Source organism: Colletotrichum phormii, assembly GCF_030913505.1.
Source record: "Colletotrichum phormii strain CBS 102054 chromosome Unknown BDP81scaffold_24, whole genome shotgun sequence".
In the NCBI taxonomy this organism is placed as follows: Eukaryota; Fungi; Ascomycota; class Sordariomycetes; order Glomerellales; family Glomerellaceae; genus Colletotrichum; species Colletotrichum phormii.
In genome coordinates this window covers 289,090-308,360 of record NW_026851466.1, presented here as the reverse complement: position 1 = coordinate 308,360, position 19,271 = coordinate 289,090, and the positions used below count along the sequence as shown (strand labels likewise).

Here is a 19,271-nt window from a genome sequence, read left to right as displayed (position 1 = left end):
CTCTTTTATGCTCTTAAGTAGTAGAGTCGAAGACTGTTTTCAGCCCCCATCGCGAAGTAACATGAACAAACCTTTCTTTCACCCGTATCACAGCGGCAAGAATCTCATCTTGCCTTCCCGCTCGGAGCTTGAAGACCATCGTCGTCGGACTTGGGGTTCGAAGCGATAAGCGCGAATGTGATATATGTGATGTTTGCAGTTTGTGAAACAAACCACATGGCGTTGGCTTTGTTGTTGGATCCCGTCACATGGCGTAGGGTCGGATTTTGGCCATGTTCAGGGCACGTCCTTATCCAAGCCGGGGCCACAAGTTCGTCCAACGGCTTTACCCACCAGCGGGTGAAGAGCAAACAAAAGATTGACAAAGGTTACCAAGTATGCAAGAAAATGTCCGCTCGTTGGCGGATCGGCCATTCCAACTGAAGTAATTTGTGCGGGCGTTTTCTTCAGGGGGCCGGAGGGGTGGCCCTGTCCAGATTGGGGGCAGGAAGCCAACGGCTGTGTTAATAACCAACATGCATATTGGGACTGCCATCAATGGTTGCCAAGCTCTTGATCCCTTCGAATGCGGAAAAACATCTCCAGAATTAGCAACAACCAGGAAAGATTGCTCGCTACACTTAGTTAGGATATTGCACCTGCCAACGCCGCGGATATCTTTCATCAGTGCAACCCTTGTTTGTTTGCTGCCGGGAAGGTGGTTAAACACACGGCAGGAACAGTTTAACGGCATTGAGGTTCGAGACAAATATGATACTTGATAGTTGATATCTTGGAGAATTGCGGAAAGAGAGTCGGCAACGCGGAACAGGAAGGTGGTAGATTGCCCCGATCTCAACCTCCCTGTGCCTGCTTCGGGACCTAAACCTCTTGTCCGAAGTCTTTCCACCTGTTCTCTCGCTTCTAATTCTACTACCCAACTCTCAAAGAATCTAAAGACACTGACTCTCGGGAGTATCAAAGATCTTTTCTGTAGACTACGAGAATTGTCAACGCATCACTCATCAGTTTTGGAGATTCCTCATGACGAACTTCCAAGACGACCCGGAGGCCGGCCTCCCTCTTGGGAAGGAACACAGTGGACACCAACTTGACTCTCCAGTAGACCGACGTCGATGCCACCTTTCAAGATTTCTTTGCTGGGTCGCTTTGAGCATCCTTCTTCTGTTCGCACTCGGTGCTTTCAGCCACGAATACTCTTTGTTGAGCGTCGAATCCTCTCAACACGCTGTTCCAAAACACACCTGTGGTTCTACGGTCCCCGAAGCAAAGAAAAAAGGCTGCATTTTTGACGTCATGGCCTATGGCTGGGTTCCGTCCCAGTGCTACAACGGCGACCTCGTCAGCACATACAACGCATACAACATGAGCCCATGGGCATTCGACAAGAACCTCATCAAACCAGTATCTGAACAAGTGCTTATGGCTGGCGAGAGAAGGATTCTCTATACGGACCTACGCTTCCACCAAGAGCACTGCTTTTACACATGGCATAACCTGCTCCACAGTGTCGAGCACCAAAGACCGCTGATTCACAACTTGTCGGCATCAACCGAACATCGGCACCACTGCAAGGGGTTGTTTCTGCATGGGGAAGCTCCCACGGGTCCGGTCGTTCCAGCGTTTTTTCATTGTGTGGACATGGAACGGCCCTTTTTGCTTCGAGAACACATGTATGAAGAGGAGTGAAGTTACACAGGTTTGAAACTCTGTTCCGAGGCAACAGTCTTTCACGTTGGCCCACACTGTGAGTGACTGAGGCTTTTATCAGGATAGACAAAACTCTACTGCGTATCTTCTTCGCGTTGCCCCACGCGACTTCTACGCGTTGACTGTCGCGTGGCAAGCTGAGAGCCGCGCGAAGAATTGCGTTTGGCCTAGCACCTCTTCTCTTGTACCACAGCTAGATCCCAATACAATACAAGTCTGTATCGTACTGCCAAAGCTTGTGTCTGACCGAAGCAGCGCGGCAGGAAAGATCTTGCCAACAACTCAATTGCTTCAGTAAATAGTATGGCCGTGGAAAGCTTTGCTCAAACCCCTTCCCTCGGCGAGCTACCTATTGAAGTGATTGCTAACATCTCCCGCCAACTGCCCGACTTCTCTCAGCTTTTCTCACCCATTACGTCTTGCTTGGTTGTGTCGGATATCTTACGCGGAAACAACGAGATGATTCCTCAGGGAATCATACGCAAGATATACGGAACCGCTTCTATCACTCGAAGAGCTCAGTCCTTCACCTGGAGTAAAGTGCTCAGTACATGTATGAATGTTTCGCGATTTTACCGAGAGGCTCGAAGCCTTGATTAGCTCGATTCAGGTGAGAGAGATTCCATGCGAAGAATACTAGGTACCTTAGTCATTCCATCAGCCTATAACACGACATGTACTGGCCAGATCATATGATGCCCGAGTGATCTTCGATGTTCTGTGTCGACTGGTCAAGCCCAGAGCCTGCTCCTGTCTGGTGTCTTTTCCTGGGTCTACTTCACGGTTGATTCTGCAGAGTGACATTTCGTTGCAACATACGATTTCCTGCTATGTGCTGGGACTCTCCTCAAGTCTGGAATCTGGTGAAGACTTGAAGCGATGAGCTTTGCTTGGCTGATGCGCTTGCGGGAAGTTACAGAAAGACGGTTGTTTGTGGACAGCAGCGATTGTGCATTTTCGGTTGTTACAAACCAATCTACAATGTAAAGAGTCTGTTTTCATTGAGCATAGGCTAAGTACCTACAGGAAGCACATGGAATGCGCACTCATACTTAGTAGACGTAAGATACCAATAGCCACTTACTGACGAAGAAGTGTATATATAATATGAAGCCTCCCTGACGTCTCCAATGCCCCTACCTGTCAAGCTGGTACGACAACAAGCCGCCAGTCACAATGTAGTGATGTCTTCTTAGTCTGAGCCATGGCGCTCTCGAGCTGCTCCTCTCACCATCACCCTCTCACTTTGCTCCTCGAGCTTACTGCCCACAAGATGGCAACGGGCGATCCACCAGATCTGAGGGACGAAGCGTGCCCCTTCCCCTAACCAGCCGGCCTCTCGTGGAGTGTACTTCTGGTGACCAGCTAAGCAGAATAGCTCCCACCGTCAGAATCTGAGCGTCAAGGATGCACATAAGTAACTTCAGCTTCCGTTCATCCCCTCTGACATCGCCGGCGCGGGTGGGGCGAACTTGTCTAATTCCCAATTTGGGAGTAGTTGAGCTTCACCTTTCTCCATCTTATATCCTTCAAGGAGTTTGTTTGCTGTATCCGACCACCTGATAGAGCTTGGGCCAAGGCGAAGTGAGGCTAGGCCCACAACCGCCGGGCCCTAGTGGAGGACCAGACGAAGGTGAAGCTATTCCCAGCGATTCACTTGAAGCCGCCCTTGAGCGGTCTCCTTCTTCTGCCGGCCCTTGAATAGAGGCTCTTTCTGCGATAGATTATTTTTTCTCCATCTCTTCCGCACCTCTCTTGACGCAGGCTTTCGCGCAAATCGACCCGCGCGATCTCATACTGTTCGTTACCCTCTCGAGGACCTACCCCGTTCAGTCTCTCGACTTACGCTCCCCTCCTCTCATATCCTCTAGCCGTCATGGTAAACCTTGACATGAACGATTTCGACTTGTTCAACTTCGATGTGTCAAATCTTGATATGACAGCCCTCGACGCGCCAACCCTCGACATGTTCAACCTCGAATCGCCAGACTTCGACATCGCCGCCAATGGAAATGCGCCGGACGTATTTCATTGGCCTGACGAAGAAAATATGATGGCCAAATTTCTTTCTTCAGTGTCCCCAACGACTGACGAATACTCACCATTCCAGGCCGATCTCGATGTCATCGACGATCTTGCAGTGCCTTCTGCCGACAAGAAGTGGATATTTGACGTCCTCCTTAGTATGTTAGCCTTGGTCGTACCTGACGGAATGTCTGTATGGATCAAAGACTGATTAAGCCTAACCTTCGTAGACGACGTCATTCCCTAACGGTACCACGACCACTTCCGCGTCTTCCCAGACATTGGGTTCTACCACACCCTTCTCTACAATCGCCCTGATCGTGCGGATATCTGGGGTCTTGTTGAACGATTTCACAACTGGATATCAAGTGTGGCAGCATCCTCTCCTATCAAAGCAGACGAAGCCATTGAGGCACCGAAGATGCGTGCATCGATCCACGGCTGGCCAGCAACATCGAATATACAACCGGATCCTGTATCTCAGTATGTCAATGAACAGGAAAAACAGTATTCCGCTGGCTCTTCTTCTGCAATATGGACGCCCATCGACATCGTGTCGGCTAGTGGGACAAGAGCCGGATCGCAGTCGTCGGCCTCCATGGAGCATGAACACCCCTTGTTGAAGGAAGAATTGCTTGTTGATCCAGCCTTTCAATACAAGGGCGTGATTCATGACATGGAGCAGTTGAAAGAGATGGACAATGCCTAAGAGCGCCATGTGAAGCGTGCAACTGGCAAAGCTCCTCAAGACGACGCTTCTTGGCCGACTCCTTCGGAGCTTCAACAAGCCTATGTGCAAAAGCTGTTTGAGAGCATAACAGACTTGAGCAATTTCTTTGAGCTGAGAAAAGCTCGCGAGCGCCTTGGGAAGATTGAACACACTCAACAGGAACGTTCTTCGCCAGACGTAGCAGAAAAGCCTAGGAAGCGTCGCAGAGGCCTCGGTGAAGAGGATGCGGGTCCAGATCGCCCAGAGAGACCCAAGGGTATGAGCAAGACCGATTGGACTCTTGTAAACGACCAGAATACTCCTGTAGACCTTCTGGAGGCAGTGATTCATCACCGTATTTCTGGTGTTGAAGTCGAGCTGCTGTGCTGGAGACTCCTGGTACGTTACAGCCACCCACATGTGGAACCCTCCTCCCTTTCCCTGACTGACATTGAATCAGCGCTGTGCAATGGACCAACAGCAAGGTTTCACCATGCGCCCTCTTTGGTCTGGATCAAGGACAGTTTCGACGTGGGAACACTTCGACGCGTTCTCAGACAGATGGCAGTCAATCTGTGATAATCTTCGGGTACGTAGGAAATTATTCTTCGCTGAAGTTCAAGCTCCTCTAATAGTTTTCAGGACTGTAAGATGATCATTCACTCACTTACACGTGCAGACTGGTTCTGCAAGTATGCCGGTGCACCGTCGAAGGAACGAGGCGTAAGTTACCTTGAAGTGTTATCTAGACACCGATGCAACTCCAACTTACTAAACGTAGGCGAAAATTGAGCAACGATCTTCTGAACGGCCGCAGAGATATACAGAACCAGGTTGGCCGCGACATTATCAAGAAGAAGACCTCTAAGCAAGACTGGATAGCGTCAGATGACTTCGAGATTAGAGACAAGGCAGGAGAGCTTGTCTTGAAGGGAGGACACCTTGGTGACAAGAAGCGCCGACAGCTTGCTGTAAGAGGCAGTCTGGGGGGAGAGTCTTGAAGAACAACTGTGGACATTGGTGTGAAGGTCACTGAGATGGTGTGAACAAGATTCGTGGACAGATAGATGCGTTGGTGCTGCCAGGCTGTTCAGCGAACTGTCAGTGCACATACTGTTAATCAATTTGGCGTATGCCGAGTGATACCCCCTATTAACGAATGCTTTCCTGAACTTATATATTTAAGCACGTACTTGAAATTATTGATGCTTTGGCCAGTTCTTGGGCGAAGCGAAGTTTCGCGGCTTTAGAAATCACTCTTTCTTACCTTACCTACCTTAAGAGGACTAAAAGTAGGTTCTCATGGGCTGCTGTAAACACAGAACCTTACCACCCACTGGTTTCTTCGCAGCTCATAACTAAGTACTATCTCTACTGAGCTTGAAAGCACTTAGTCCGAAGCAAGGAACAGATCAAACCTGCTCTGGTAAGCTCTTGAATGTTTGTGGTAACTTTCCATTTGTTGATGCTCTAAGCCACTAAACACCATACATGAAATGATAATCAAGCAGCTCTCACTCCAGACTACGAGAAGTGCTCTCTTATTAAGTCTGATACACGGAGCAATTTTCTGGTAGTCTCGATGATCACGCTCTTTTCACTGACAAAGACCGTGGAACCATTCAAAATCTACTGATTCAAAGTGTCCAAAGAGATGTGCCGAAACTGCAACTCCTGTACTTCTTCCTTCGAGATGAAAGGAAGTACCACCAGAGTAGAAGTGTTGAGACTGTGAAGACCCCGGTCACAAGAAAGTAGATCCAGATATAACTCGATACCACGGACGTCTCGTTATCACCCGGGGACCAGTTGAAAAACGTCATGGAAAATAGCGTCTGGTCTACATCAGCTTGGATCCATAATAGAAGTGGAAGCACTGTATCGAGAGATACAATTTGACGTACTGCGAAGAATGTCCCAGGGAGAAATACCATGGTCACCAAAGCAATCGAACGCATTTGTCTCGAATCGCGGCCAGTAGCTGTTGCAATGTCCACATTCGTGTCACCTTGAGCCTGAGAGAAGAGTCAGTTGACTTCGAAATAGACCAGGAAATAGCCTTTCGACCAAATGCGAGAGTTCAACTCACCCATTGCGTGGCAATCGTCATTCCTTCAACACTCATCGTACACTCTTGAATCCTGTCGTCGAAGTCTTCCATGAGGACACGAAGTCGATCTTGAATCATTAATCCAGTTCTCTCCAGCGCCAACTTATTCTTTTCATCCAGTTCCTCGCACTTGGGCTGCCCGTAAACTCCATCAATCAGCTGCCCCTTATGAAGACTGGACAATTCAGCGACATGGTCTGCCATCTTTCGAAGCTGACCCTTCCATGCTCTTAAGCTGTTCCGAAGAAACGTTGTGTTCAGCCATGCAGACCTCCGAGAATGTCTCATATCAATCTTATCCTCTTCTACAAGCTCCTCGCCTTCGACCGGATTTCCGGTGCCAAGCTCGAAGATCGCTCCTTCGATGGCATCAACCGTTTCTGTGACGGCCTTCGCCATCCGGTCTCTTTCCAGCTCTGCGAATATTCCTGGTAGAAGTAAAGGGAAAGATGCGTGGTCCGTCGCTCGACTTAATCGGTTGATTACGTTGCGTTCGACCTCAGCATTGCATCCAAACAGTACCGCAAAGGTCAAGTTGCTCCGGGGAAAGTGAGTGGCTGTCAAGGCTAAGTCGTCCGCCCATGTATTAGATGATCTGCAATGATATACTGTACTCGACAATTTAATAACGCAGCTGCTTGGTTACAGGTAGGGCGCATACCTATGGCAGTTTGGCCAGCTGCATCCGGACCCCCTTGCTTCATGGTAATAAAGGATCTAGAAAATACAGGAACGTCTGCCCGGTTTATAACTCGCGCTATCGAGGAGTGTATGAAGAATCTATCGCAAATGTCCCTGAATGTGCTCCGATCAAAAGGCAGTTGGCGCACCTCCCTCTTTCCTCCTTTCGGGGCCTCTGGCGTGTCGGGCTGGGACTCGATATCCGCGGTAGTGTTACTTGACCATGTCCCATTGCTAAAGGTGCTGAGCGATGCAAATTTCTCATTAAATGATTCAGGTGTCGATCCCGAAGGGTGGACAATAGGAGAGTTCCCTCCTCCGCAATGCTTTGTTGCAGTATCGTATGGCTTTCTGGCGATTCTTTGGAGACAACATTGTTAGTTTAGTTGTTTTGGGAAGAGGAGAATCTTCATACATGACTACAAGACCCGAATCTTTGTAAAGTGATGGAGTGTCCTGGAATCAGTCATCAATTATAGGCTATCGACCTGTAGATGACAAGGTGAAAGCTTACATTCTCGAGCCATGATTGCCACTCTCCTGAGGTCTTAATCGACCGTATGCAGAGATCTGTACCCTATCCTAAAGATAAGCTTCCATCCTTTCTTCGAATAGGGATGTACACGAACGCATTGATTGGTTAGGATCTTGACCACCCTCGTCTCCCGTGCTTCATATCGAAAAACGTTCTGGAGGTCGGCTTCGTTCAAACTACCATCGTCCGATACCCAGTCCATGGCCAAAATTAATGAGAGGTGCGGAAGCTTCAGGCCGCATCCAATACTCAGCTGTTCACAGACTCGGGAGGAGCGAGACTTCGCGCCATATTTGCAGCTTATCACTCAGGCTGTGCAGTCTTGCCTGTGGAATGATTTGTCAGGCACCTTGCCACGCCTGCCAAGGGGGCACTGCAATGCACGAAGGCCACCCACACCGCATTCCTGCAGCAGCGCCACGAATTTTCTGCTGCCATGTAGCACAAGTTTTTTGTTTGCCGAATCAGGCAGTCTAATGAGCTCTTGATGCTCGCCTTGCTTTTTCATGACTGCAGCCGTTTTGTCGGTGAGACTGTCGCAAATGATATGTGACCTGAGCTGTGGTTCGCCAGGGCTTTTTGGCATTGGTCTAGATTGGCTCTCCCAAAGATTTCAGTCGCAGGGGAAGACTTCAGCGTCTGTGTCTCAAGAAAGTGGCTCGAAGACTTGTGATCCCGTCCACCTGCACAAGCCCTTTGGTGGTCATGAGATCAGCCCACACGCAAAGACGTCGCGACCTACGGCGAACACATGGATTCGTCTGACTACAAATCGATGTCATAACGAGGGAACTCTACCTTTTCACTCACCTTTGTATCATAGATAACGCATAGGAAGTCCTTCGGTGTGTGAGAAGATCTTGAAGAGGCCTTTCATACCCCGTTCTTGCTGCGGCGAAGGGTGCGTCTGCGGACGTGGTCACTCTGCGGCAGGTTTTTGTAACGCGTAATCGCGCTTCCAAGGCAAACTATGCCTTGGGCTTTGTACGAGGCTCCTCGATGACCACAGGAGTAAGTGCACATGTTTGTACTTTTGCCCCCGAATAAAATATATCCATCGCATCAATTGATCCCTAAATCACCTTGTATCCAAAGATCCCGGAGAACAGGCCCAACAGAAAATTACAACAAACTTGCACAGTTCCACTAAGTGTAGCGACGATGGCGACTGAGGTCTTTCAGGGCAGGTACACCGATGAAGCGGTCATCGCTCAGCACCTGCGACTCATTTTTCCACGCCAAAAGTTTCAGATATCGGTGAGAAACTCAACCAGCCGCAAGTTGCAAGTTGTTTATAGAGTTATACGAGCTGACAAAAGGCTATGTTAACACAGTCCGAGCGTGGGAGATTTTTCTGTACCATCCCAAGGAAGTTGAAACCGGTCAGTTTGTGACATCTTTCTATCCACAATTCAGCAGCTAATCTTCACATGCACACACAGGTTGAGCGCGAGACAGTTTTGAGGGCAATCCAGGCAGATCACTATGCTTAAAAGCACGAATCAATGATACTCTCTTAATGCAATACCGCGTCTCGTCATTGAGCAAAGAGTATGGAAAGACAATTCAATCGTTTAGAACATGCAATAATAGAGGTCATAATTTCTACGTGGCGCTTCCAAGTTCCCATCATTCGTGACTCCCCCCCACTTCCAAGTGTCTACTTTACACTTTACCTAGCAGCAGCTGATCGTGTTGGACCCTTGTAGTCCATGATTATCGCATCAAAATGACTGACATTGATAGCCGCGATGTGTCTTTTCGCCACTTTATTGAGACGAGCCTCGACGGGCACATGACCCTCGATAGCCGCCATTGATGAAACCGGCGGCACGCAATAATATCTCCTCCGAGAGCAGTTGTCGCGCAAAGCCCCCAATTCTCGACACAAGTCCGATGCTGCAATTCGTTTCTGCTCCGTTGATTGAACAATCAACATCCTGGTTTGGACCAGATCCAGCAAGTCACCGATGAACTGTGAGCACCGCTTGTGTCTCCGTAGTCGGTCGAATTCCTACATCATTCAATATCAGCAACGTCACCTGCCCGCGAACATGAAGTTGAGTACAAACATCTGTAACGCTTTGTTTGATATTAAAAGCGAAGTTCTCATCAGAAATCCGAACAATTTCGAAGTAGATGGGCGTATCGTGGCTGTTGATGTATGGTGATAAGCGCCTTTGCTTGAAGCTCTCGTATCCTTCCCAGCCGTCAAGAAACCACACCATGAACTCGAGAATAAGACATCCAAGAGTCCAAATGTCGAAAGATCTAGATATGCGACCTTCCCTCCCTTCAATATCACACTCAGGGGGTCTATAATTAGGAGAGACAGGTATTTCTGCGCCCGGTCGATTGGAGCGACTCTCTTGTCTGTGTGTCCGTGTGAGCCCAAGATCCGAGAGCACAAGATTTCCAGTGCCTTGGGATTTGAACCACAAGACGTTCTCAGGCTTGATGTCCCCATGTCTCCCGTAGAGACGATTACCATTGGCATCCAGGTGGTCCAAGTCATTTGGGTCGTGAATGTAGCTTAGTGCATCGGCAATGCCACAGATCTGGCTTACTGTCCAGAGATAGAGTTGGTGGTCTCTTTTGATGGATGTATTTCGTCTCCAGAACTCCAGTAGATCACATTCGGCCCATGGGAATAGGAGAAGGTACTCAATACCACCGCTGGTGTGGCGCGTGAATGTGGCGAGGAGCGTGACGATGTGGGGGTGCCTCCCACCAAAGCGCTTCAGGTGCTCGACCTCTTGGTCGAACTCTTGTTTATTCGGGATGTACAGTTTTTTGAGAGCAAAACACCCTGGAGCGGCGGAGATCTTGATCATTTAGCTTGAATGAACAGTGGTGCAAAGAACTGATTTTGATGAATCTTACCTCACGGAGACTCCGGTGGAAGTTATGCTGCCAGCCATGAATGACGATTTGCTTCACTTCTCCAAACCCACCACTCAAGCTCATTGAGGTGGATCCGTCGGCCCCAGTCGGTGTGGTGATCGAAAGCGGCTGGGAAATCATGACCCATGGAAGTACGTGGGCCGCATCGAAGTTGTAATGAGCGACCTCTCCCTTGTGTGGAGATTTTGCAATGAACTGGACAAACAACCGGCACTGCAGATTGTAGAAGTTATCCACGAGAAGGGGGCTCCATCTTCCAAACGGGCGGTTTGATTGCCTAGACCTCTGTCCCTGGTATTGTTTGATCTGATCGAGTTGAAGGGGCAGGCAACTGTCGTCTAAACTCTCACTGACGAAGCTCTGTATGCAGGAGGCCTTTTGCATGAGAACTAAGATGGCGAAGACGAGACGATACCTCGTTGGGCGACCATCGATTCCGAAAATCTTATCGGTCCACTCTTGATAGATGCTGTCAACAGACCCCGCATTGTACGCTGCAGGGAGTGCATTTCGCCTGAAGAGGTGCACAACAAGGCTGAGCACTGCTTCTCTGTCGAACAAGTGCTCGATAAGTTTCGATGGCCAGAACACAGGGTCACTATTCAAGGCGAAGGGAGATCTGATGGCATTGTCCCAAAGCCTTGTTTCAACATGTTCCTGGGCATCGTCAATGTCTGTGTTGTTACTCTCTAAATGTGGCAGCACAGGAGTGATCCAGGATGTAACGGCTGAGATTTCGTCGGTCGCACGCAGATCGTCAACTCCGTACTGCGGGCCATCGTTGATCTGGATAGATGGCGTAACTCCGCCAACGATACTATCTTGGTTGGCCATGTCGAACAAAAGATATTGTATGCTATCTCCTCAAGAGAATCCGCGATTTGTGAAGTGATGAGATGGGGAAAAGGATTGCGGAAGTTTTGAGGTTGCTCTCCATTAACTACCTAGGGTGGGAGCGACCGCAAATGACATCAAGTTCGTGCGCCCATAAGAACTTCGCCGCGAGATATCCCAGGCACAGTCAAGGGCTTGACTACACCCTCTTCCATGCGGCTTATTTTACAGCTCTCGATAACAAAATTGCCTTGATAGATGCAGGCAAATGACAACAACCAGTACGAATTTGATCTCGCCTCGCAAGAAGTATCAATATCCGTGAAGCAGGCTCTGGCCGCCTTCTCCATGCCGCCTGGCCATTCAGCCACACTTGTCTGTTGTTGGTTCGCACAGCGGTTGTTAGTGAGTCTTTCTAGGCACACTCATGCATGCACAGGTATCGCCTTGATCAGGCGAGCAATCAGGGCAACATGATTTATCTTCTAGCGAGATACTTGTCTTAGCCTAGGTACTTGACCCTTTCCCGTCGCGATCAGCTGCTACTACTGTGCCACATATCCTCCATCCCGATCAAGGAATATGAACCGTGAGATTGCATCTGTTGGAAATTCTGTTACTGTCATAGCTATGGAATTGGGAAATTTAGGCTCTCTCACACACGACCAGGAAACCGTGCGTCGCTTCTTCGTAAGTCATGTTGTAAAGTGGTATCTCGATGCTCAGCAAAAATACCATGACCGAGATAATCTACGGGCAAAACTTTCCGTTTAATGAATCCCTCACTTCAGGACGAGCCTTTTCCCATTCATTCTTAGTACACGTGACATCGGTGGGAAGGGTCAAGATTTCCACTTACAAGATCCAGGGGGACTAATGAATCCACTGCTTTGATGCAGTATACATTTTGCCTTGTCTTCAAGTCACATTAGTCATACGTTCAGTAAAGCTATCCTGATTTAGGGGATAGGCTGCATATTGAAAATTTCGCGAGCTAAGGACGTACTTCAACCGAGAACTTCCCCGGCCCGTAAAGCCTCGTGAGAAGGCTCGACAGCCCTTGCGGGCTTTTGACGATCTTGCAATGGATATATTGCCATTCACCGCTACAATTTGAAGAGTTAGAGGTTGAGAGTATCGCCATTTTGATGATGATTGCTGGCGATGTGTCGGCTGACCTCTAGCTCCACACAAAGGTAGGTGTTGGAAGAACAATGCGTAGAATGATCGAATAGTTTAGGGAAGGTTTAGATAGATATGATATGACTTAGTTCTTGATAGAAATGGTAGGCAGCAGGTTGAGGCATCTAGACTGATCAGGGAGACGGAAACGTTGGTTTCCTTCTTATACATAAAGTACTTAAGGTAGTATGATCTTAGATTTGGGAGGCCCTATTCTCGCGACCATCGCAATTGAGCTTTCCGCCAACACACGGCACAGCGGAAGTGAAGTAAGAACATTGAGAAGTAGGCTGAGAGTGGACTTCAGTCAACCATAATTGCCCTTGCCACCACCCACCATTCCTCTGCACGCCACACATCCTTGGGACTTGTTCTACTTCTGATCTTGCCCAACCGAGGCTGATTTGAGACACAACGACCGATAATCAGGCTCCTAAAGGGCTTAGTGTCACTAATAGACCGGTTGGTGTTACGTAGCGTATATGGGTCATTGCATGCGCTTGACGAGGAAGGGGGTACGAGCTGATGCGCCTCCGTGGGGGCCAGGCTGTTGGTCGATATCATGCCCCGTTTTCGTGTTTCTTCCTGTCATCCTGTATGAAACGTGAGGCAGGCTTCGGTGTAATTGACGCTCAGCTGGATCGATAACAGACGAGAAGGGTGGTCCAGGAGGCAGTGCCATCGTAATGCTTAGTAGAGCGGAGCGCCGGAGTCTGGGAGCATTCTGGCCTGGTACATCTGAGGCTATGTAGACTGCCTTCATCAGAGCCAAGCCAAAGCGGCTTACTCCAGCCTGGTGGCCTATCCCAGCCTGATATGAGGAGAGGAACCGTGAGAGAGCTTTTCTCTAATTCTCACTTCAACGAATAGTATATGAGCACCTTCGCACTCATTCGTGGTTCGACAGAGGTCAGGAGACGCATCAATATGTGCTTTTGAGAACTAGTAGCCATTTCGCTCACTGGTTATGACATTCTTTAAGATTGAACTGCACTCAACTCACTTGCAAGCTTTTGAAAGAAAGATATGAGCGACATGCTAGAAGAAGATGACAACATTAGCCTTGGAGAGTCAGAGCCTGGTATAGACACAGCTGCCGAGGTAAGTCACAGCCGTCTTAGGGTCGTTCCATTTCGGACCTTTGCGTGTCTGAACTAAGAAGTTCCCTTGGTCTTTGATTCCTGACTTGAACTTGCGAAGTGTTCTAACTCATGAACTATAGCGCCCCCGCTTCATGCTTTCTCTATGGAATGAAAATACCCCCTCGCCCCTCGCCAACGCTGTGACAACCTTGGGACGGGATGGGCAAAGTCTATCTCCAAGGCCCCAAACGCCCCTTGAATCCCGACGACATCAATCAGATGACGACGACATCAGCATTTGTACCCTAAATGACCGGGGCTATGCAGCTGCTGAGATGGCATTCGACCAGAACACTTCCTCAATTCGTCAGAACCATGATTCAGTCGCAGCAGCTGAGTCGGACCTTAGCCTAATAGGTTCTCACTTGCAATACAAAGAAGCGACGACGAAGAAAATCTCAATTGTTAAATCGCTGGGACGGGATGTGTACGGGTCACTCGAATACTTTGCTGGGAGACCTCAAGGATCACAGTGGTTGCCAGTCAATCATCTTTTCAGGATTGTCACCAAAGAATCCGTCTTCCAAGCATTAAAGGAATCAATTCCCGAAAACTCGGAGCTTCGCGAAGCAGATTTGAGGAGATGTGCAGAAGCTGTGTGTCCTCCAAGTGGTCCAGAGAATAACGCCAAGGTGGGATCCAGAAGCGTATTCGCAATTCTCACGCTTTTAGAAAAGGTAGGAGAAATTCGGCAATTCATTGAACTCGATCTCTCGGACGACAACTTGCCATTTGTGCCAGATCCAAATCAACCTAGTCCAGATGGACAATTGTTCCCAAAAGGCTTCGATGATGATCTCAAGAAACGAACATTCGGCAGCCAATGGTCCCTCGGAGAATGGGGTGCATTCGAGAGATACCAAAGAACAATGCGATCCCCCTATTTTGCAATTGGTCTCAGCGACAAGGACAGAGGGATACCTCATTACGAGTTGGAGCCCGACACAGTTCTGCCCTTCATCGCAGAATCTTCAAATACGTCATCTGTTGTGACATCGAACAGTCACGTGCGGCGAGTACAGATTCATATGCACCATCACGCAATGCACAAGGTAGGACTTCCATGTCTCCAGCAAGCTTGTAAAAGACCCAGCCACGAACTTAAATCTCTGTAGGGTGTTGCCAGTGGAAACCCATTCTTTGCCGTCAAGGAATTACTTGCTGGATCTGATAATAAGAAGAAGTTCAGCCGCGAGAAGAATTTTCGCGAAGAGGTGCGCGCTTGGGCAAAGACGGTTGGCCTATCAAGTCATGACCACGTCATCAAGCTTCTCGCAACTTGGAGAAAAGGAGACAGTTGGAATATGCTGTTCCCATGGGCCAGAAGCAACCTGAAAGACTACTGGGAGCAAAATCGCCCAGAAAGGTCGCCGGAGTTTGTACACTGGATTTCCACGCAATGCCGAGGCCTCGTCGAAGGTCTCAAGAAGATCCACAGGAGCCCTTCAGATTTTGCAGAAGAGTTTGGAATCCATGGAGATATCAAGCCCGAGAACATCCTAATTTTCGATCACAGCTCAAATCCATACGGAATAATGGTAATTAGCGACTTTGGCTATACGCGCTTTCACGGGATAAACACGCGGTCGAACGCTCCTGCGATAGGCTATAGTCCGACTCACAGAGCACCAGAACTTAATCTTCAAGAACCTACTACTATCTCCAGGTCGTACGACATATGGACTTTTGGCTGTGTATTCCTCGAGTTCATCACCTGGTACTTGAAGGGACCCCATGGAATTAGGGATTTTGTGGGTTGTCGAACGGCAGATGACACAGGTGCACCAGCAGGTTTCAAGGAGGATAAGTTCTTCATTCACAGCAATATTGAAAATAATGGAGAGAAAGAGCCAGTACTGAAACCATCAGTCAACAAAGTAAGTCAAAATCACATGAATGAAGGCTGAAGATTTTCGCAGTCCGCTGACTGCGCTCTTCCACACAACGCGTAGTGGATAAACCACTTAAGAAAACAACCCTACTGTGGTGGCTACTTCAGAGACTTCCTGGACCTCATTGTCAAGGATCTTCTGCAGCCTATACCCAAGGATCGAGAAAGTTGCGCCAAGATCGCCAAGCAACTTAAGGAACTGGAGGATAAGTGCAAACCCGAACCGTCTGAGTATCTGATGGGCCAAGGTTGTGCAACGACAAGCTCTCGTCCCACGTCAAGCACGAATCACCAGTCTAGTCAGAAAAAGGCTGTCTACAATGCACGAGCATATTCTCCAGTACCAGGATCCTTCTGTGACGAGACTTGGGGTCCCAAAAGCGATCGTGGGTCACTCAACTGTGCATCACATGGAGAGATGAACAATATTGCAGCTGTCCTCTCCAGGGATAGCCCCCCACACACTCCACAGAAGATGGGTCAGGAAAGTCATCAGTCGCAAAGCAGTAGTCCTCGTATGGAGCTGCAGGGCCAGCCAACTGAGCGAACGCCACTCATTGCATCAATCACGAAGCCATGCTCCTGCTTGGGCGAAGATTCTCATGCAACAATATCAGGGGCCCAGCCTTCAAGAGAGGCTAGTGAGAGTAGCACTCGTTTGAGAAGTCATGATGGGCCTTTCAAGCCCCATGAAATGACTGCAGATCCCCGTACACGGAACGGTCAGTCCCACCTCTCGACAAATGGCAGACATAGTGACCAAATGAGCGATCGCAGAAGCATTGAGTACAAGAGACCTAGCTCTTTTCTGTCTGTCTACAGTGATGGACATTGGTGTGGGTTGAAGGACGTATTTCAATGTTGCTTTGCGTCTTCAGAAGACACTAGATTTTCGCGAGACAGCTAGATCTCCATTCAGGGCTGAGGCGCGAATGATGTCCAGTGTCTTTGTCTGGGTTTGGCACTTCGCACATCAGGTCCGATGACTTTTATAGGGACAAGGATTCACAACCTTAGCACTGACCTGGTTGAATCAAATACAACGATGGAGTCAAAAGTGGCATAGCGGCATTCAACACCAGTAATCAACATGGGAAATGTTTTACTATTCGTTGATTGAGAGTGCACGATGGAGTTGCTTTAGCCACATTAAATACTGATCCACCTTGCCATCCACGTCCTGGTAATCTGCTTGGCTTCATCAACCAGACCAAGGTCCAACAACATTTGAACAGTACCACGCGTAGAACTCTCAAGGGCACTGAAAACCCAAGAATGGGTGAAACTGGTGTGTTCGCCAATGAAGACAGTGTTGAACTCAGTCTGCCAGAAAGCAGGCAAGTAAAGCTGCTGCTGAGGGACAATAGGGACAGCAAAGGCTCCTGCATGGTGCTCATCCTGCTCCCAGCAGTGACGCTCGTAATTGCCCGTCCACATCTCATCGGCAACGGGTCCGTGGATCTCAACCATGGCGCGCTGGATGTAGGCGATGTGCTCCTCGACAGGCATGGAGCAAACGACAACTGCATCAGCGTCGGGTGCATAACTCGTGAGCATAACACCTGGGCCGGTTCCGTTGATGTTGTAGGATGGGTAACAAATCTGGCCGATGCCGTAGATGTCGGTGCGTCCGCATCCGCCGATGATGGGGTGCTCGAGGTGCTCCCAGAAGCGAGTCTTGTACTGCATGGCAACCTTGACGGCACCCAGGAAGACTGTGCGCTCAATGGCGCGGCGCATCAAGCTAGAGTGAGGCGGCAGCTCCCAATACTTGAGCACGTTGAACGGAACGCTGTTAAACACGTAGTCGAACTGTTCGGTGGTGGTGTTCTTCGACCAGGGATTGCCTCCAGTCTCACGCCAGGTGACATTGAGGTTGTTGGAGTCCTCGTTGTACTTGACGCTGAAGACCTTGGTCTTGTAGGTGATGCGGTCTTTGATGATGTTCTCAAAGGCAGCGGGAAGGCGGCTGATACCGCCATCAACCGTGCGCCACTCGTTGGCCAGGAAGTAGACAGTCTCAAACTCCCACATGGGCCACACGACTTGAGAGGGAGTGACTTCATCAGTCACGTTGAGGTCGGTGTGCATAACGTGAAGCAGGTACTCAACCTCGGAAAAGTCAAACATGCCAGTCTCAACAGCCTCCTTATGAGCCTTGAAGACATTGGTAGCGTAGACCTTCCGTCTCTCAGGAGTCAAAGCCTTAAAGTCGTCAAGAGCCTGGATGGCTTCCTTGGCTGCGGTAGCGTTGGAATAGGTTGTGTTGGTCATGAGAGAGGGATCAGCAGTGATCTCCTTGCGACCCGGAACAGTGCCATCAGGGCGACGCTCCTTGGTGGCAACAGGCGCATTGTCAGAAACCTGGATCCAGGGGATGAACTTGACTTGCAGGGCAGGATCCGCGTCAGCGTTGATCTCGTTGAGAACATCCGCCAGCTGGTAAATCATCTTTTGATCGTTGATGGGGTAAGTCTCGTTGGTTTCGGCATCGTAAATGCTGTGCGGGAACCGCATAGGTCCCAACTCGTGGTGCTGGTGCTCGTCTGGAGTTGATCCGTTAAGGTAGGTGGTACGAATACGTCCTCCAACTCTCTCTGAAGACTCTAGGATCTTCCAGTTGTGGATTCCAACTGAGTCGAGCAGCAACTACGGCTCTTGTCAGTTTTTCATCATAGACGGAGTGGTCTTGGAAACTTACACCAGTGTGCAGACCAGAAATGCCAGCGCCCAGAATACCAAACGTCTTGTTCTTGACTGATGCAACAAACACATCGTCAGGTTGCTTCTGCTTCAGGTACTCGACGCCATCGAACCAAGGTCCCATTGGGTCGGTGGCCTCGGCGAAAGTTGCACGTTTCCTCATTTTGCGACTCTTGACAGAATGTTCTGAAGAGCGGCCAACGAGCTGGCTGTCAACGAAAGCTTGCAAGCAACCTGAGGAAACATCTTCCGGCACCATCCATACAAACTTGGTCGGTCTTTGATCCGTCCACTCCAGATGGCGCTTCGCAGCAGGGTGGGATCCGATGTGTGTCCTTCCGATTTTGTGGTGAGCTTCGAAGGGACTTCTCATCCCGCAACCACCGTAGACAATGGACAGCTCTCCATCGAGGGGGCCATTATACTCGATATTGATGTTACGGACTCCATTTCTCTCGACTTCGAACGGACCCTGGAAAGAGACCGTCTCACGAAAGACGGGTTCCGCAACAGCCGTCTGGCAAAGACTGGCTGCAGCAGTGAGGAGGGTCGACCAACGGGCAGCCATGTTGACTATGACAGACTTTGAGGGCAAAAGTGACAGAGGGTGAGAAGTCTAGGGGGCTCAATGTTGATCCCCTCGATTGTCTCTGACCTTTATATGACTGTCTGACAATTGCTCGCTACCCTTGACAATGCATGAGGCTCAACTAAGTGAGGTTTTGATAAGCACCCGGATGGACATATTGGAGGCTTAGCAGATCTCTAAAAGCTGGGCATCATCTAATTAGATTACCATTAGTCCCATCTCAGAGGTTTCGGGGTGCGGAGGTTGCGTTTAGTCG

The 19,271-nt window shown here is 49.3% G+C and overlaps 6 protein-coding genes across 6 annotated transcripts; 2 read left to right on the top strand and 4 right to left on the bottom strand.

The window, feature by feature from the left end:
- Positions 1-3,586: 3,586 nt before the first annotated feature.
- Positions 3,587-5,490, top strand: BDP81DRAFT_398526 (uncharacterized protein; the record flags this gene model as incomplete). The annotated part of the gene is made up of 7 exons (XM_060588473.1): positions 3,587-3,733; positions 3,821-3,893; positions 4,446-4,843; positions 4,905-5,033; positions 5,124-5,167; positions 5,226-5,415; positions 5,473-5,490. The coding sequence occupies 7 exons, from the start codon at positions 3,587-3,589 to the stop codon at positions 5,488-5,490; spliced, it is 999 nt and encodes a 332-aa protein (XP_060440436.1).
- A 374-nt stretch (positions 5,491-5,864) lies between these two features.
- BDP81DRAFT_109316 (uncharacterized protein) lies at positions 5,865-7,997 on the bottom strand. The gene is made up of 7 exons (XM_060581454.1): positions 7,865-7,997; positions 7,750-7,812; positions 7,651-7,691; positions 7,216-7,595; positions 6,534-7,162; positions 6,349-6,459; positions 5,865-6,279 (listed from the first exon to the last, which is right to left on the bottom strand). Exons 1-7 carry the CDS (start codon positions 7,970-7,972, stop codon positions 6,082-6,084), a joined length of 1,530 nt encoding a protein of 509 aa, XP_060440435.1. The 5' UTR covers positions 7,973-7,997; the 3' UTR covers positions 5,865-6,081.
- A 1,273-nt stretch (positions 7,998-9,270) lies between these two features.
- Positions 9,271-11,650, bottom strand: BDP81DRAFT_109309 (kinase-like domain-containing protein). The gene is made up of 3 exons (XM_060581453.1): positions 10,654-11,650; positions 9,843-10,595; positions 9,271-9,784 (listed from the first exon to the last, which is right to left on the bottom strand). Exons 1-3 carry the CDS (start codon positions 11,506-11,508, stop codon positions 9,443-9,445), a joined length of 1,950 nt encoding a protein of 649 aa, XP_060440434.1. The 5' UTR covers positions 11,509-11,650; the 3' UTR covers positions 9,271-9,442.
- Positions 11,651-11,897: 247 nt separating this feature from the next.
- On the bottom strand, positions 11,898-12,810 carry BDP81DRAFT_437615 (uncharacterized protein). The gene is made up of 3 exons (XM_060591242.1): positions 12,515-12,810; positions 12,368-12,424; positions 11,898-12,306 (listed from the first exon to the last, which is right to left on the bottom strand). The coding sequence occupies exons 1-3, from the start codon at positions 12,650-12,652 to the stop codon at positions 12,259-12,261; spliced, it is 243 nt and encodes an 80-aa protein (XP_060440433.1). The 5' UTR covers positions 12,653-12,810; the 3' UTR covers positions 11,898-12,258.
- Positions 12,811-13,672: 862 nt separating this feature from the next.
- On the top strand, positions 13,673-16,720 carry BDP81DRAFT_109273 (kinase-like domain-containing protein). The gene is made up of 5 exons (XM_060581452.1): positions 13,673-13,791; positions 13,913-14,884; positions 14,948-15,709; positions 15,785-16,445; positions 16,501-16,720. The coding sequence occupies exons 1-5, from the start codon at positions 13,717-13,719 to the stop codon at positions 16,566-16,568; spliced, it is 2,538 nt and encodes an 845-aa protein (XP_060440432.1). The 5' UTR covers positions 13,673-13,716; the 3' UTR covers positions 16,569-16,720.
- A 152-nt stretch (positions 16,721-16,872) lies between these two features.
- On the bottom strand, positions 16,873-19,103 carry BDP81DRAFT_382875 (L-amino-acid oxidase; the record flags this gene model as incomplete). The annotated part of the gene is made up of 2 exons (XM_060586920.1): positions 18,425-19,103; positions 16,873-18,372 (listed from the first exon to the last, which is right to left on the bottom strand). Exons 1-2 carry the CDS (start codon positions 18,992-18,994, stop codon positions 16,873-16,875), a joined length of 2,070 nt encoding a protein of 689 aa, XP_060440431.1. The 5' UTR covers positions 18,995-19,103.
- Between the last annotated feature and the right edge of the window lie 168 nt (positions 19,104-19,271).